At 41.5% G+C, this 16,909-nt stretch overlaps 1 protein-coding gene across 2 annotated transcripts in view; it reads left to right on the top strand.

The window, feature by feature from the left end:
• Positions 1-16,909, top strand: part of GSDME (gasdermin E) — a 101,696-nt gene that overhangs the window by 44,315 nt on the left and 40,472 nt on the right. For both annotated transcript variants that reach the window (XM_081243512.1, XM_081243511.1), the window contains exon 3: positions 12,181-12,373. In XM_081243512.1, the coding sequence (XP_081099638.1) occupies positions 12,181-12,373 (193 nt within the window). The remainder of the gene's footprint in view (positions 1-12,180; positions 12,374-16,909) is intronic.

The following is a 16,909-nucleotide window of genomic DNA, read 5'->3' as shown; positions in this document are numbered from 1 at the left end:
TCCAATTTGTATTCCTTTTATTTCTTTTTCTTCTCTGATTGCCTTGGCTAGGACTTCCAAAACTCTGTTGAATAATACTGGTGAGAGTGGACATCCTTGTCTTGTTCCTGATCTTAGAGGAAATGCTTTCAGTTTTTCACGATTGAGAATGATGTTTGCTGTGGGTTTGTCGTACATGGCCTTTATTAAGTTGAGGTAGGTTCACTCTGTGCCAACTTTCTGGAGAGTTTTTATCATAAATGGGTGTTGAATTTTGTCAAAACCTTTTCTGCATCTATTGAGATGATGATATGGTTTTTATTCTTCAATTTGTTAATATGGTGTATCACATTGATTGATTTGCATATATTGAAGAATCCTTGCATTCCTGGGATAAATCCCACTTGATCATGGTGTATGATCCTTTTAATGTGTTGTTGGGTTCTGTTTGCTAGTATTTTTTTTTTTTTGCAGTACGCGGGCCTCTCACTGCTGTGGCCTCTCCCGTTGCGGAGCACAGGCTCCGGACGTGCAGGCTCAGCGGCCATGGCTCACGGGTCCAGCCGCTCCGCGGCACGTGGAATCCTCCCAGACTGGGGCACGAACCCGTGTCCCCTGCATTGGCAGGTGGACTCTCAACCACTGCGCCACCAGGAAGCCCCTGTTCGCTAGTATTTTGTTGAGGATTTTTTCATCTATATTCATCGGTGACATTGGTCTGTAATTTGCTTTCTTGGTAATATCTTTGTCTGGTTTTGGTATCAGGGTAATGGTGGTCTTATAGAATGAGTTTGGGAGTTTTCCTTCTTCTGCAGTTTTTTAGAAGAGTTTGAGAGGGTTGGGTGTTAGCTCTTCTCTAAATGTTTGATAGAATTCACCTGTGAAGCCATATAGTCCTGGACTTTTGTTTGTTGGAAGACTTTTAATCACAGTTTCAATTTCTTTTTTTAATCTCATTCGAAATTTAATCAGTAGGAAAAATATGTAATAGAATTTTTTTCTTCTTTTTCCCCACAACTCATAAACACACACACACTGTATTTTATTTTTACAAGAGATAAATAAACTGCCACCAAGCATTGTAAATGGATGACCACAACAAAAGCAACAACGATTGCAATTACCGAACATGAAACACACTCATACTGTCATAATATTGACATTCAGTCCAGTAATCCAACACTGTAACAGCTCCTTTACTTTGCAGTGAAAATTGATTTGTATATTTTTTGCCTATGAGTCCTTGTGGGATTACTTTTTTTTATTCAAACAAAGTCACAAAAATTATAATCATCCTCATCAGTTCACTCAGTCCCATGTAATTAATTTTTTTTCATCTTGATCTTTTGTAACCACTTTTATGAATTCATTAGCTTTCCATTAGAGTTCTGAAAATGCTTATTCATTCAGTTCAGCAGTATACTCAGTTACCAGAAACCTGTACTTGTCAGAGTCTTTTCCATGAATTCCTTGAAGATGAAACCCTTTTATAGGAACATTTTTGTGAAAGCATCAGAGTACACCCAAAACTGTCTGTAAATGACAAAAGACTTAAAAATGACCACGGTTAAAGATTTGATGAAATTTCACAATAATGCAATTGACAAGGAAATTTAGTTATTTCTGAGCTATACATTTTAAAGTAATAACTAGAACTATGACTTATAACATTATTACCAGAATATATAAGATTTTTAGAAATTTCATGTAATGTCTGAAACATTTATATTAACATATTTCCATACAAATAACCCAAAGAAAGTTTAGTATTAGTTTTTTTGTTTGTTTTATTATACTGCAGGTTCTTATTAGTCATCAGTTTTATACACATCAGTGTATACATGTCAATCCCAATCGCCCAATTCAGCACACCACCATCCCCACCCACCGTGGTTTCCCCCCCTTGTTGTCCATACGTTTGTTCTCTACATCTGTGTCTCAACTTCTGCCCTGCAGACCGGTTCATCTGTACCATTTTTCTAGGTTCCACATACATGCGTTTAAATACGATATTTGTTTTCCTCTTTCTGACTTACTTCACTCTGTGTGACAGTCTCTAGATCCATCCACGTCTCAACAAATGACTCAATTTCGTCCTTTTTATGGCTGAGTAATATTCCATTGTATATATGTACCACAACTTCTTTATCCATTCGTCTGTCGATGGCCATTTAGGTTGCTTCCATGACCTGGCTATTGTAAATAGTGCTGCAATGAACACTGGGGTGCATGTGTCTTTTTGAATTATGGTTTTCTCTGGGTATATGCCCAGTAGTGGGATTGCTGGATCATGTGGTAATTCTATTTTTATTTTTTTAAGGAACCTCCATACTGTTCTCCATAGTGGCTGTATCAATTTACATTCCCACCAACAGTGCAAGAGGGTTCCCTTTTCTCCACACCCTCTCCAGCATTTGTTGTTTGTAGATTTTCTGATGATGCCCTTTCTAACTGGTGTGACGTGATACCTCATTGTAGTTTTGATTTTCATTTCTCTAATAATTAGTGATGTTGAGCAGCTTTTCATGTGCCTCTTGGCCATCTGTATGTCTTCTTTGGAGAAATGTCTATTTAGGTCTTCTGCCCATTTTTTGATTAGATGGTTTATTTTTTTTAATATTGAGCTGCATGAGCTGTTTATATATTTTGGAGATTAATCCTTTGTTGCTTCGTTTGCGAATATTCCCTCCCATTCTGAGGGTTGTCTTTTTGTCTTGTTTATGGTTTCCTTTGCTGTGCAAAAGCTTTGAAGTTTCATTAGGTCCCTTTTCTTTATTTTTGTTTTTATTTCCATTACTCTAGGAGGTGGATCAAAAAAGATCTTGCTGTGATTTATGTCAAACAGTGTTCTACCTATGTTTTTCTCTAAGAGTTGTATAGTGCCTTGTCTTAGTCTCTAATCCATTTTGAGTTTATTTTTGTGTATGGTGTTAAGGAGTGTTCTAATTTCATTCTTTTACATGTAGCTGTCCAATTTTCCCAGCACCACTTATTGAAGATACTGTCTTTTCTCCATTGTATGTCTTTGCCTCCTTTGTCATAGATTAGTTGACCAAAGGTGCATGGGTTTATCACTGGGCTTTCTATCTTGTTCCATTGATCTATGTTTCTATTTTTGTGCCAGTACCATATTGTCTTGATTACTGTAGCTTTGTAGTATAGTCTGAAGTCAGGGAGTCTGATTCCTCTAGCTCCGTTTTTTTCCCTCAAGATTGCTTTGGCTATTCGGGTCTTTTGTTTCTGCATACAAATTTTGACATGATTTGTTCTTGTTCTGTAAAAACTGCCACTGGTATTTTGATAGGGATTGCATTGAATCTGTAGATTGCTTTGGGTAGTATAGTCATTTTCATAATATTCTTCCAATCCAAGAACATGGTATATCTCTCCATCTGTTGGTATCATCTTTAATTTCTTTCATCAGTGTCTTGTAGTTTTCTGCATACAGGTCTTTTGTTTCCCTAGGTAGGTTTCTTCCTAGGTATTTTATTCTTTTTGTCGCAGTGGTAAATGGGAGTGTTTCCATAATTTCTCTTTCATATTTTTCATCATTTGCAAGAGATTTCTGTGCATTAATTTTGTATCCTGCAACTTTACCAAATTCATTGATTAGCTCTAGTAGTTTTCTGGTGGCATCTTTAGGATCCTCTATGTATGATATCATGTCATCTGCAAACAGTGACAGTTTTACTTCTTCTTTTCCAATTTGTATTCCTTTTATTTCTTTTTCTTCTCTGAGTGCTGTGGCTAGGACTTTCAAAACTCTGTTGTATAATAGTGGTGAGAGTGGACATCCTTGTCTTGTTCCTGATTTTAGAGGAAATGCTTTCAGTTTTTCACCATTGAGAATGATGTTTGCTCTAGGTTTGTCATATATGACCTTTATTATGTTGAGGTAGGTTCCCTCTATGCCCACTTTCTGGAGAGTTTTTTTATCATAAATGCGTGTTGAATTTTGTCAAAAGCTTTTTCTGCATCTATTGAGATGATCATATGGTTTTTATTCTTCAGTTTGTTAATATAGTGTATCACATTGATTGATTTTCATGTATTGAAGAATCCTTGCATCCCTGGGATAAATCCCACTTGATCATGGTGTATGATCCTTTTAATGTTTTGTTGGATTCTGTTTGCTAGTATTTTGTTGAGGATTTTTGCATCTATATTTATCAGTGATATTGGTCTGTAATTTTCTTTTTCTGTAGTATCTTTGTCTGGTTTTGGTATCAGGGTGATGGTGGCCTCATAGAATAAGTGTGGGAGTGTTCCTTCCCCTGCAAGTTTTTGGAAGAGTTTGAGAATGGTGGGTGTTAGCTCTTCTCTAAATGTTTGATAGAATTCACCTGTGAAACCATCTAGTCCTGGACTTTTGTTTGTTGGAAGATTTTTAGTCACAGTTTCAATTTCATTACTTATGATTGGTCTGTTCATATTTTCTATTTCTTCCTGGTTCAGTCTTGGAAGGTTATACCTTTCTAAGAATTTGTCCATTTCTTCCAGGTTGTCCATTTTATTGGCATAGAGTTGCTTGTAGTAGTCTCTTAGGATGCTTTGTATTTCTGCAGTGTCTGTTGTAACTTCTCCTTTTTCATTTCTAATTTTATGGATTTGAGTCCTCTCCCTCTTTTTCTTGATGTGTCTGGCTAATGGTTTATCAATTTTGTTTATCTTCTCAAAGAACCAGCTTTTAGTTTTATTGATCTTTGCTATTGTTTTCTTTGTTTCTATTTCATTTATTTCTGCTCTGATCTTTATGATTTCTTTCCTTCTGATAACTTTGGGTTTTGTTTGTTTTCCTTTCTCTAGTTCCTTTAGGTGTAAGATTAGAGTGTTAATTTGAGAACTTTCTTATTTCTTGAGGTAGGCTTGTATAGCTATAAACTTCCCTTTTAGAACTGCTTTTGCTGCATCCCATAGGTTTTGGATCATTGTGTTTTCATTGTCATTTGCCTCTAGGTATTTTTTGATTTCCTCAGTGATTTGATTGCTTCAGTGATCTCTTGGTTATTTAGTAACGTATTGTTTAGCCTCCATGTGTTTGTGTTTTTTACGTTTTTTTCCCTGTAATTGATTTCTAATCTCATAGCATTGTGGTCAGAAAAGATGCTTGATATGATTTCAGTTTTCTTAAATTTACTGAGGCTTGATGTGTGACCCAAGATATGATCTCTCCTGGAGAATGTTCCATGCACACTTGAGAAGAAAGTATAATCTGCTGGTTTTGGATTGAATGTTCTATAAATATCAATTAAATCTATCTGGTCTATTTTGTCATTTAAAGCTTGTGTTTCCTTATTAATTTTCTGTGTGGATGATCTGTCCATTGGTGTAAGTGAGGTGTTAAAGTCCCGCACTATTATTGTGTTACTGTCGATCTCCTCTTTTATAGCTGTTAGCAGTTGCCTTGTGTATTGAGGTGCTCCTATGTTGAGTGCATATGTATTTATAATTGTTACATCTTCTTCTTGGATTGATCCCTTGATCATTATGTAGTGTCCTTCCTTGTCTCTTGTAACATTCTTTATGTTAAAGTCTAATTTATTTGTTATGAGTATTGCTACTGCAGCTTTCTTTTGGTTTCCGTTTGCATGGAATATCTTTTTCCATCCCCTCACTTTCAGTCTGTATGTGTCCATAGGTCTGAAGTGGGTCACTTGTAGGCAGCATATATGTGGGTCTTGTTTTTGTATCCATTCAGCAAGCGTGTATCTTTTGCTAGGAGCATTTAATCCATTCACATTTAAGGTAATTATTAATATGCATGTTCCTCTTACCATTTTCTTAATTGTTTTGGGTTTGTTATTGTTTGTCTTTTCTTTCTCTTGTGTTTCCTGCCTAGAGAAGTTCCTTTAGCATTTGTTGTAAAGCTGGTTTGGTGGTGCTGAATTCTCTTAGCTTTTACTTGTGTATAAAGGTTTTAATTTCTCCACTGAATGTGAATGGGATCCTTGCTGGGTAATCTTGGTTGTAGTTTTTTCCCTTTCATCCCTTTAAATATGTCCTACCAGTCACTTCTGGCTTGCAGAGTTTCTGCTGAAAGATCAGCTGTTAACCTTATGGGATTCCCTTGTATTTTATTTGTTGCTTTTCCCATGCTGTTTTTAATATTTTTTCTTTGAATTTAATTTTTGATAGTTTGATTAATACATGACTTGGCCTGTTTCTCCTTTGATTTATCCTCTATGAGACTCTGCACTTCCTGAACTTGACTGAGTATTTCCTTTCCCATGTTAGGGAAGTTTTAAAGTATAATCTCTTCAAATATTTTGTCACACCCTTTCTTTTTCTCTTTCTCTTTTGGGACCCCTATAATTTGAATGTTCGTGCGTTTCCTGTTGTCCCAGATGTCTCTGAGACTGTCCTCAATTCTTTTCATTCTTTTCATTCGTTTTTCTTTATTCTGCTCTGAGGCAGTTACTTCCACTATTTGATCTACCTGGTCACTTATCCGTTCTTTTGCCTCAGTTTTTCTGCTATTGATTCCTTCTAGAGTATTTTTAATTTCATTTATTGTGTTGTTTATCACTGTTTGTTTGCTCTTTAGTTTTTCTCGGTCCTTGTTAAACATTTCTTTTATCTTCTCCATTCTATTTCCAAGATTTTGGATCATCTTTACTAACATTACTCTGAATTTTTTTTTCAGGTAGACTGTGTAGTTCCTCTTCATTTGTTTTGTCTGGTGGGTTTTTACCTTGCTCCTTTATCTGCTGCATATTTCTCTGTTTTCTCATTTTGTTTAACTTACTGTGCTTGGGGTCTCCTTTTCGCAGGCTGCAGGTTTGTAGTTCCCATTATTTTTGCTGTCTGTCCCCACAGGGTGAGGTTGGTTCAGTGGCTTGTGTAGGCTTCCTGGTGAAGGGGACTAGTGCCTGTGTTCTGGTGGGTAGGGTTGGATCTTGTCCTACTGGTGGGCAGGGCTGCATCCAGTGGTGTGTTTTGGAGTGTCTGTGAACTTAGTATGACTTTAGGCAGCCTCTCTGCTAATGGGTCGGGTTGTGTTTCTGTCTTGCTAGTTGTTTGGCCTGGGACGTCCAGCATTGGAGCTTGCTGGCTGTTGGGTGGAGCTGGGTCTTAGTGTTGAGATGGAGATCTCTGGGAGAACTCTTGCCGATTGATATTACGTGCGGCCAGGAGGTTTCTGGTGGTCCATTGTCCTGGACTTGGCCCTCCCACCTTGGAGCCTCAGGCTCAACATCTGGCTGGAGTACCAAGACCCTGTTAGCCACACAGCTCAGAAGAAAAGGAAGAAAGAAAAAGAAACTAAAAGACAAAAACATAAAAACGGACAGAATCCTAGGACAAATGGTAGAAGCAAACCTACAGAGACAAAATCACATAAAGAAGCGTATACAAACACACTCACAAAAAGAGAAAGAGTAGAAAAAATATATATATATATATTAAAAAAAAGGAAGAGAGCAACCAAACCAATAAATAAATCCACCAATGATAATAAGCACTAAATATTAAACTAAGATAAACATAAAACCAGCAACAAATCAGATTCAGAGAGCAAACCCCAAGTCTAGGGTTGCTCCCAAAGTCCACTGCCTCAGTTTTGGGAACATTCGTTTCTATTCAGGTATTCTTCAGATGCAGGGTTTATCAAGTTGATTGTGGGGATTTAATCTGCTGCACCTGAGTCTGCATGGAGAGATTTCCCTTTCTTTGTTCTCACAGCTCCTGGGGTTCAGGGTTGGTTTTGGCCTCGCCTCTGCGTGTAGGTCACCCTCAGGAGTCTGTTACTCACCCTTACAGAAAGGGATTAAAGCAGCAGCTGATTAGGGCTCTCTTGCTCACTCAGGCCGGGGGAGGGAGGGGTTTGGTAGTCATAATTGGAATGCGAGGTGAGCCTGTGGCGGCAGAGGTCGGCATGATGTTGCAACAGCCTTAGGCGCACCATGTGGTCTTCTGGGGAAGTTGTCCCTGGATCATGGGACCCTGGCAGTGGCGGTCTTCACAGGCTCCTGGGGGGTGTGGATAGTGACCTGCAGTTGCACACAGAATTCTTGGTGGCAGCGGCAGCAGCGTTAGCAGTTTATGCCCGTCTCTGGGGTACAAGCTGATAGTCATGTCTCGCGCCCATCTCTGGAGCTCTTTCAGGCGGTGCTCTGCCTTCTGTGGGCACACTGGGAAGGGATCCCCTCTCCTCACGCATCCCGAAACAAAGGTCTCGCCTCTCTGGCAGGTCCAGACTTTTTCCTGGATTCCCTCCTGGCTAGCTGTGGTGCACTAGCCCCCTTCAGGCTGTCTTCACGCAGCCAACCCCAGTCCTCTCCCTGGGGTCTGACCTCTGAAGCTCGAGCCTCAGCTCCCAGCCCCCACCTGCCCTGGTGGTTGAGCAGACAAGCCTCTCAGGCTAGTGGGTGCTGGTCGACACCGATCCTCTGTGCGGGAATCTCTCCGCTTTGCCCTCCGCACCCCTATTGCTGTGCTCTCCTCCGTGGCTCTGAAAATTCCCCCTGCCCACCCCCTGTCCCTGCCAGTGAAGAGACTTCCTAGTGTGTGGAAACCTTTCCTCCTTCACAGCTCCCTCCCACTGGTGCAGGTCCCATCCCTATTCTTTTGTCTCTGTTTTTTTCTTTTTTCTTTTGCCCTACCCAGGTACATGGGGAGTTTCTTGCCTTTTGGGAGGTCTGAGGTCTCCTGCCAGCGTTCAGTAGGTGTTCTGTAGGAGTTGTTCTACATGTAGATGTATTTCTGATGTATTTGTGGGGAGGAAGGTGATCTCCATGTCTTACTCCTCTGCCATCTTGAAGGTCTCCCTTTTTTCTTATTGAGCTATAGTTGATTTACAATATTATATTAGTTTCAGGTGTACAATATAGTGATGCAAAATTTTTATAGATTATACTCCATTTATAGTTATTAGAAACTATTGGCTATATCCCCTGTGCTGTGTAATATATCCTTGTGGCTTATTTAGTTTAGACATAGCAGTTTGTACTTCTTAATCCTCTACCCCCGTCTTACCCCTCCCCCACTTCCCTCTTCCCTTTGGTAACCACTAGTTTGTTATATCTGTGAGTCTGTTTCTTTTTTATTATATTCACTAGTTTTATTTTTTAGATTGTACATGTTAGTGATAACATACAGTGTTTGTCTTTCTCTGATTTATTTCACTTGGCGTAATAGCCTCCAAGTCCATCCATGTTGTTGCAAATGGCAAAATTTCATTCTTTTCTATGGCTGTGTAGTATTCCATTGTGTGTGTGTGTATACCACATCTTCCTTATCCATTCTTCTGTTGATGGACACCTAGGTTGCTTCCATATCTTGGCAATTGTAAATAATGCTGCTATGAACATTGGGGTGGCATAGATTCGTGAAGATAGAATTACTGGACCAGAGGTTGGGAAGTTTTCGAAGACTTTTGGTACTTATTCCTATGCTACTTTTTGGAACATGGTGATATATGAAAGCACCATCAGCTCTTAATTATTGGACTAGATGATGTTTGAGTCTTCTTTCAGCCCTAAAGTTCTCTAATGTTGTGATTGCGTCTCCCTTAAAGGGAAAAAGTGATAGAGGAGATAATATGAGTTGACAAATCTCCTAACTTTCTTCCAGCCCAGCATTCTAGCCAATACTTTCTTCAGCCAGGCTCATTATCAGAGCTGTCAAGCAATGGGCAAGTGAATTGATATTAATCTTATGTCATATTTTCCCCTGGATGTCTGGTAGAACTCTTATTGAGTAGTGTAATAACTAAATATAAGGAAAGGCAAGAGAAAAAAAAAATCACAGAACAGACCATGGACCCCTGAGTAATTGGAATTTCACCGCTCTGTGCTGTTGAGGTGCTTCTTTGGTGGTGTCCTGAGAGCTGTTGTTAGATGGGTCAGGCCAGTTGCAGTCCCTGCAGATTAGGAAGTCCAACATATGCTCATCATCTGAGGCCAGAGCTCAAGCCTGGTTCTGTGTCCTGTTGCTGTTAGGGCTGTGATGAGAGGTGCCCTCTACTTTGTCTTCTGAGCAGATTCATGATGGCTCACCTTTGTTATTCTTGCCCCTGGCAACAACACTGGAGTGTTATGTTGCCCAGGGGTGCGGAGGTTGGAGGGTGGTGACTTGGTTGTCCTACCGATGGCCTGTTGGCTTCCTCACTTTTCCCTTCCACCTGCAGCAGTGGATAACTCAATGCAGACGTGTGCACAAATGACGTCTGTTTTGGAGGTGTGTCTAGTGTGGCATTTTGCAGTACACAGGCAGTCTTGATTGTCCTTACCTGCTGTGGGATCCAGTTTTGGGGTCAGAGTTTTCAGGAGGGGTCATAAGCCTGATTGGGACCGGAACTGGGATCTAAGGGTAGAATTTCTGTCTGTGTAGTACTTTATACAATCTAGGACTGTCGTGTTTATCAGGAAATGATGTTGCTTTGGCCCAAACCCAGTGGATAGATTGAACACTTGCTATGTGCCAGGCTCTGTATTACATGCTTTACATACATCAACTTCCAGTAGAACCCATCAGGTAGGTATTATTAATTATCTCCAAATTATATATGACAAACCTAAGGTTCAGGGTGATGGATGTTACCCAAGGTCTCCCAGCTAGGTATATTAGACTAGTGATAAAATCTTGAGCTCTTAACAGCTGCTATATGCTGCTTCTGAAAGCACTTCCCAGAGTGTTTGTATTCTCAAGATGTGACTAGGAAAAGGCTGTGACTCGGGGGCATTTTCATAAGCTTCTTATTTTTCATGGAGATGATTCTCTACTTTGCAAATTTCACAGATAATGAATGGTGATTAATTCTCATTAACCCTGGTTGAGGTATAGGTTTTGTTGCCTGGGGTGAAAGAAATACAGGTGTTGGGGGCAGTGGCTGGATGGAAAGAAACGTTTCAGACTCCAGTTGGATTTGAATCCCTTATGAAGTACCGCCAGGAGCCCAGGAGAGCCTTGGGTCAGGAAAATGGAAAGGGCCAAGTATGAAGTTCCTAAGAGACTCTCAATGTAACCTTCCTGAATGATGGTGACTGAGACCATTTTTATGGTAGTATTTGGTTCAATTAAAAATGAGAACAGTAGGGCTTCCCTGGTGGCGCAGTGGTTGAGAGTCTGCCTGCTGATGCAGGGGACACGGGTTCATGCCCTGGTCTGGGAAGATCCCACATGCCACGGAGCGGCTGGGCCCGTGAGCCATGGCTGCTGAGCCTGCGCGTCCGGAGCCTGTGCTCCACAACAGGAGAGGCCACAACAGTAAGAGGCCCGCGTACTGCAAAAAAAAAAAAAAAAGAGAGAACAGTAGAAATCTGGAGACATGTGAAGGCTAGTAGTTCATGTCTGAGATCCTCAGATATTTATCTTTAGTGTTCAGACAAAAAAGGGCAGATCCTGAAGGCAATCTGATAGCAATCGCCTGGTATGACCAGATGAGGAGTGTGGCAGTTTCCAGGGGAGTTGATTGAAGCTGGGACACCAGCTGGGTGGGGGCATCTTTCTTAGTGTCTGGGAAGCCGGGAAGGAAGAATGGAGAGTCTGGAGCTTGTGTGTTCCAAGATGGTGTTTGAAGCAGGGAGGAAGGCCATGCCCACTGACTTTATCAGGAACACAGAGATAAGGAATTGCTTGATGAGGTATTGAAAGACTGGGTAGAGGTCAGATATAAACAGGTAAATATGGGGAGAACTGTTTCAATGGAGATGGTAATGAAGGCCAGGGGAGTGTTCCCCAAGGCCACCAGTGAGAAGGGAGGATGCCCAAGGACAGGTTCAGGCACCTGACCTGCCAGATAGTGAATCAGGCAGGCCACTCCCTGGGGGGGTGGGCAGGGTGCTGGGCTGCTGTCTTCTCTGTGCTTTGGTGTCTTCCTCATCTAGTTCCTTCATCCTGGAAAAGCGCATAGTTAACATGTCCTATTTCTGTACCTGGATAGTAGTTAAACAGATGTTTGCTTTAAAATTATTCATGAAACTCTATAGATACTTTTTGTGCACTTGTCTATATGTGTGTATATTGGAATTGAAAGATGAAAAAACAAAATGTGTCCAGTAGAGTCCCTGGCCACCAGGGCATGCCACGCTCTCAGCACCCAGGTTCTTTTGCCCATACACACAGCGCGGCCACCGGCTTTCCATTTTGGGTGCAGACCTCGTGTTTCCCACAGGTTTCTGCAGGATTGCAAAGCTAGGTGACCCGAGGCACAGAGGTGGCCGTTTTGTCATTAGATTCCTCTGCATGTCTCATTCACTGTAGTGGTCGTGGAGTCGGACTTTGTGAAGTACGAGGGCAAGTTTGAAAACCATGTGAGTGGGACCCTGGAGACGGCACTGGGGAAGGTCAAGCTGAACATTGGTGGCAAAGGCCTCGTGGAGAGTCAGTCCTCGTTTGGAACCCTGAGGAAGCAGGAGGTGGACTTGCAGCAGCTCATTGGAGTTGCCCAGGAGAGGTAATGGGAATTCTGCTTGGCATTTTGGATTTTGACATGTCTCTCATTGAAAGGTCGTTCTGGGCTTCCCTGGTGGCGCAGTGGTTGAGAGTCCGCCTGCCGATGCAGGGGATGCGGGTTCGTGCCCCGGTCCGGGAAGATCCCACGTGCCGTGGAGCGGCTGGGCCCGTGAGCCATGGCCGCTGAGCCTGCGCATCTGGGAGAGGCCACAACAGTGAGAGGCCTGTGTGCCGCAAAAAAAAAAAAAAAAAGAAAGGTCGTTCTGTGGGGCATTGGCTAGAAGGGTGACATTGGGATCTTGGCCAATCAGCAAACATTACCGAATGCCCATGTGCTGAAACTTGATGAGCAGTGCATCCTTTAGTCTGGACGTTGACTGTTCTTAGCCTGAGAGGGGAGACTTGGGAAGCATTTTAAAAGGATGTTACTTCAGACAAATGTGTACTTTAAAGAAATCATACGATTTATAAAATACCAACAGTGAGAATGCTCTGTCCTACATTTCTGAATATTAATATCAGAAGTAGAAAAATCCCCCTTCTGCCCTGGCTCTTTATGATTTTCTGATTAGGAAAAGGAGAAAGCAGGTGTGGGGGGCTTCAGGGGAAGAGCTGGTTTTTAACTCTGAAGTCTTAAAGAAAACCCCACGTTTATTCGTTGTTTAGATTTCAGTGAATACATTTTACCCCAGTAAAATGATAATACCTCATTATTTTTACCTTATGTTTATTCAACATTCCATAAGTAATTTTGCTGAGGGCCTACGATGTACCACATACTGTTCTACATGCTGGGGATGCTGCAGTGAACAGAATCCCAACATTTCTGCCCTATATTCTAAGGGGGAGAGACACAAGACATGCAACTAATTGAAATATATAGTAGGTTGATGGTGCTCTCTGGAATGGAGAAAAATGTAGCAGAGACGGGGGATAGAACGTGCCAGGAATGGGGGCTATGATTTGAAAAGGTGACCAGAGAAAGCATCCTGGAGAAGATGGCATCAGAGCAAAGACCTGAACCTGGGGATGGGAGCGAGCATAGGAGTGTCCTGGGCAAGAAGGCTGTAGGCAGAGGTGGTGTGATTGGGGCTGAGTAAATAGGGCAAGGGCAGGTGAGGTCAGAGGGGGTAAAGGAACGGTAGCAGGTCCTGTAGGACCTTGCAGGCCACCGGAAAGACTAACTCTTCCTCGGAGTGAGGTGGGAAGCCACTGGAAAACTTTGAGAAGGGAAGTGACTGGATCTGACATGTTTTAGAAGGATCCTTCTGGCCGCTGGGCTGAGGAGAGACTGGATGGGTGGGAGCTGGGAGTCCAACTGAGAGGTTATTGTAGTAATTCTGACAAGAGGTGATATTTCCATTTGTACAGTAACATAGGTGCATTTTCATGTGTAATTTTATCACCCTTTTTCTTTTAAAATGGAAAATGTCAACCCAAATAAATTAAGAGAAAACTCACTTGTGTTAAGTATAGGTAGCTTATCTCCTCTTTTCCAATGTTCTTAGGATTATATGAAATATAAAATAGGTTTGCTCATTGAATAAAATAATGTTTAAAAATTAATGAGTAAAAAAATACCATAAAACTCATGTATCAAACATTTGGTGGGTGGATTTTGTACAGATATCGAGGATGCTTGGGCAACTGAAGTCTTCAAAACCCATTCACCTCTCCACTAAGCTGATGCTTAATGGAGTTGAAAGACCATGGTTGTTATTTGACTATTGCCTCCTGGCACTTTCTAGAACTCCAGGACTCTACTGATTTAGGACTCAGGCAGGAATTCCCTTTCTCGGTCAGAGAACTTTAAGCTCTCTCTGGTGACACCAGGTGGAAGGGACAGCCACCTCTTTCTCTGATAGTCATGACCTTAATTATCTTTTCTCTACCACTCTTCTTTGCTAGAGAGGCATTTTCCTTCTCTACTACAACACTGGAAAGATATTTGTTGTTTGTCTGAAAATGAAATTTAACTGGAGGTCTTATATTTTTATTTGCTAAGTCTGGCAAATATGGGGGAAGAGGGACAGGAGGGCTGGCTGTTCCCTCAGTCTTCAGACAGCCCTCTATAGCGTAATCCTATTCTGCAGTCTTGTTATTTCTATTTGAAAAACCACAGTTTGGCAATGCTCTATAATCACGTTCCCCGTTATAGGTTTCTCAAACACTCTTCGTGATTCAGGTGTAGAAGATAGTGCCAACAGGAAGCATATGGGGAGAAGTCAGTGAGTAGAGATGGGAAAAAGTCGTCTCAGAGAAAGATGCTAGGGCCAGCAGTTATAAGGGGGAGAGAGGGAGGGGAAGGAGATAGGCATCTGCTGAGTACCTACTGTGTGCCAGGCACTTTGTAGACATCATCTCATTTACTCTGCACAGCTGTCTCTTTTTAGGTTTGAGGATTTAAGGCTCAGGGAAGGAAGTGACTTGTTCTCAGTCCCGGAGCTCAATTTGGGTGCTGCAGCTGATATTCATCCCAGGATTTTCTGGCTCCAAAACTCCTGTTCTTTCCTCTACATGATTCTTGAAGTGACTGTGAAGCAAAGGAATTGGCTGAGATAAAAATAGTTAAAATTATAGCAGAAGATATAAAGGCAGAGGCATGAATCTGGGTCCCCAGTGAGGGTACCTAGGGGGTGTACAGTGTTGCAGGCGCTGTCCTGAACAAGCACATGTGAATAGCTGGTCTGCCCACCTGGAGATGCCCACACGAGGGCATGAGATCACTTGGGGAGAGTTTAGACATTCTGTTCTTTCTACAGGTGATTGGGAAAGGATGGCCTGGGTAGGGGAAGAGGGGTAGGGGCAACACCAGGAACATGGTAAAGAACAAATTTAAAGTCTAGAAATGGAAGAGGTATCTTATCACACAGTCACCGCTTCCTTGTTTTGTTGCTAAGAGGTAAAGTTGAGCAACAGGGGAGAGAAGAGGAGGAAGACTTGACCATAGGATGGAGATCATGTAAAACTAACATTCTTGTTACTTCACGCTGGAATAATAAATTCTAATCTACATGGTCTGCCTGTTTTTGGACTCCCACAACATCATCAGATTGATAAGGCTGGCTGTTTGACACGCGTAGCCTTGGGGGTGGTGATTAGTAATGCTTAAGTACTGTCTTTCTCGAGGGCTTATCTGCCACCATTTTTTTTTTTACATCTTTATTGGAGTATAATTGCTTTACAATGGTGTGTTAATTTCTGCTTTATAACAAAGTGAATCAGTTATACATATACATATGTATATATATATATCTGCCATCATTTTTATTTCAGGTCATTTAGATAAGTTGTCATCTGTATACAAGTTATTTTAGCCCTCGGAATTCAAAGTATTTGTCTTATTGTCAGTGAGACGTGTGCACATCTCAAAAACAAACTTCATCTGTCCTTGATAAAACAGGCGCGTTCATATATAACAGTTATGTAGCATTGCTGAGCATGAAGGCAATCCATAGGACCACAGGACTTAACTTTCCAGACACCTGGACATGACCCCTTTGAATGAGAGCTCTATGTTTATCTTAAAACATTCTTGATGGAAAACAGGCTAAGACCTTTCCATAATGACTCAGGTTCATGTTTTATTCCTTAGATCCAGTATTATTCTGAGACAAACTCTTTAGTTTTTCCACCTTGCCTTCCACTGTCAGCTGCCATTTGTCAATGCTTTAAGTATAACTGCCACACCCTCCCCATCTCTGCCACTGATTATTGCTTCTAATCTCCTAGGGTTTGAGGAAGTTTATTCCTGGAAAATAACTTCTGCAGACATGCTAGGTCGCTTCTGTCCCTGCCAGGTATAGGTGGAATAGTTGGACTAGAGGATCTTTGAGGGTTTTCTCTGGGCTAAATGTAGAAGTGAGTGGACTCCGAGTGCACACATCAGTTCCTTCCCCTTGAGTTCAGGGCCTTGGTTTCAGCTGATTTCCAGAGATGGTGCCATTTTGTGCTTTCCTGACTGTTTAGGGGTTAAGGGGGGGTGTTATGGTACAGGCAGATCCCACTTTATTCTCTGGTTTATTGTAAGGCAAATTGTGGTAAAGAAAAAATTACATTTTTCTATGAATACATGATAATTAGAAGTTTGGTTCTTCATTAAGAATTCTAACATAAATTATATGAAACTAATATATCATGCAAGCAATGGTATGGCAATGATGAACCTTCATAATTATTTAAATTATTTTAAAATTACACCCGCAAAGTCTTACTATATCTAAATATTTACAAATGGTACAAGTTTTACACACAAGAAGAAATTTAAATGCTCCTATTTGTTATGGCCCACATTTGACCTCTAAAGTTACCGCAGTAGCTCTCCTGAGTGAAATTTCGATGTGCCATCAACTCTTTATTTAGGAGTATTTTGAGGGGAGGGATTTGGGGGCCTATCTCTTTCTTGAAAAAAAAAACACCATGCGGGCTTCCCTGGTGGCGCAGTGGTTCAGAGTCCGCCTGCCAATGCAGGGGACACGGGTTCGTGCCCCGGTCCGGGAAGGTCCCACATGCTGCGGAGTGGCTGGGCCCGTGAGAC

The sequence above is a fragment of the Mesoplodon bidens genome, assembly GCF_964165515.1.
Source record: "Mesoplodon bidens genome assembly, chromosome: 9".
Taxonomy (NCBI): Eukaryota; Metazoa; Chordata; class Mammalia; order Artiodactyla; family Ziphiidae; genus Mesoplodon; species Mesoplodon bidens.
The sequence above is the reverse complement of the archived record's forward strand: the minus strand, read 5'-3'. Positions and strand labels throughout refer to the sequence as shown.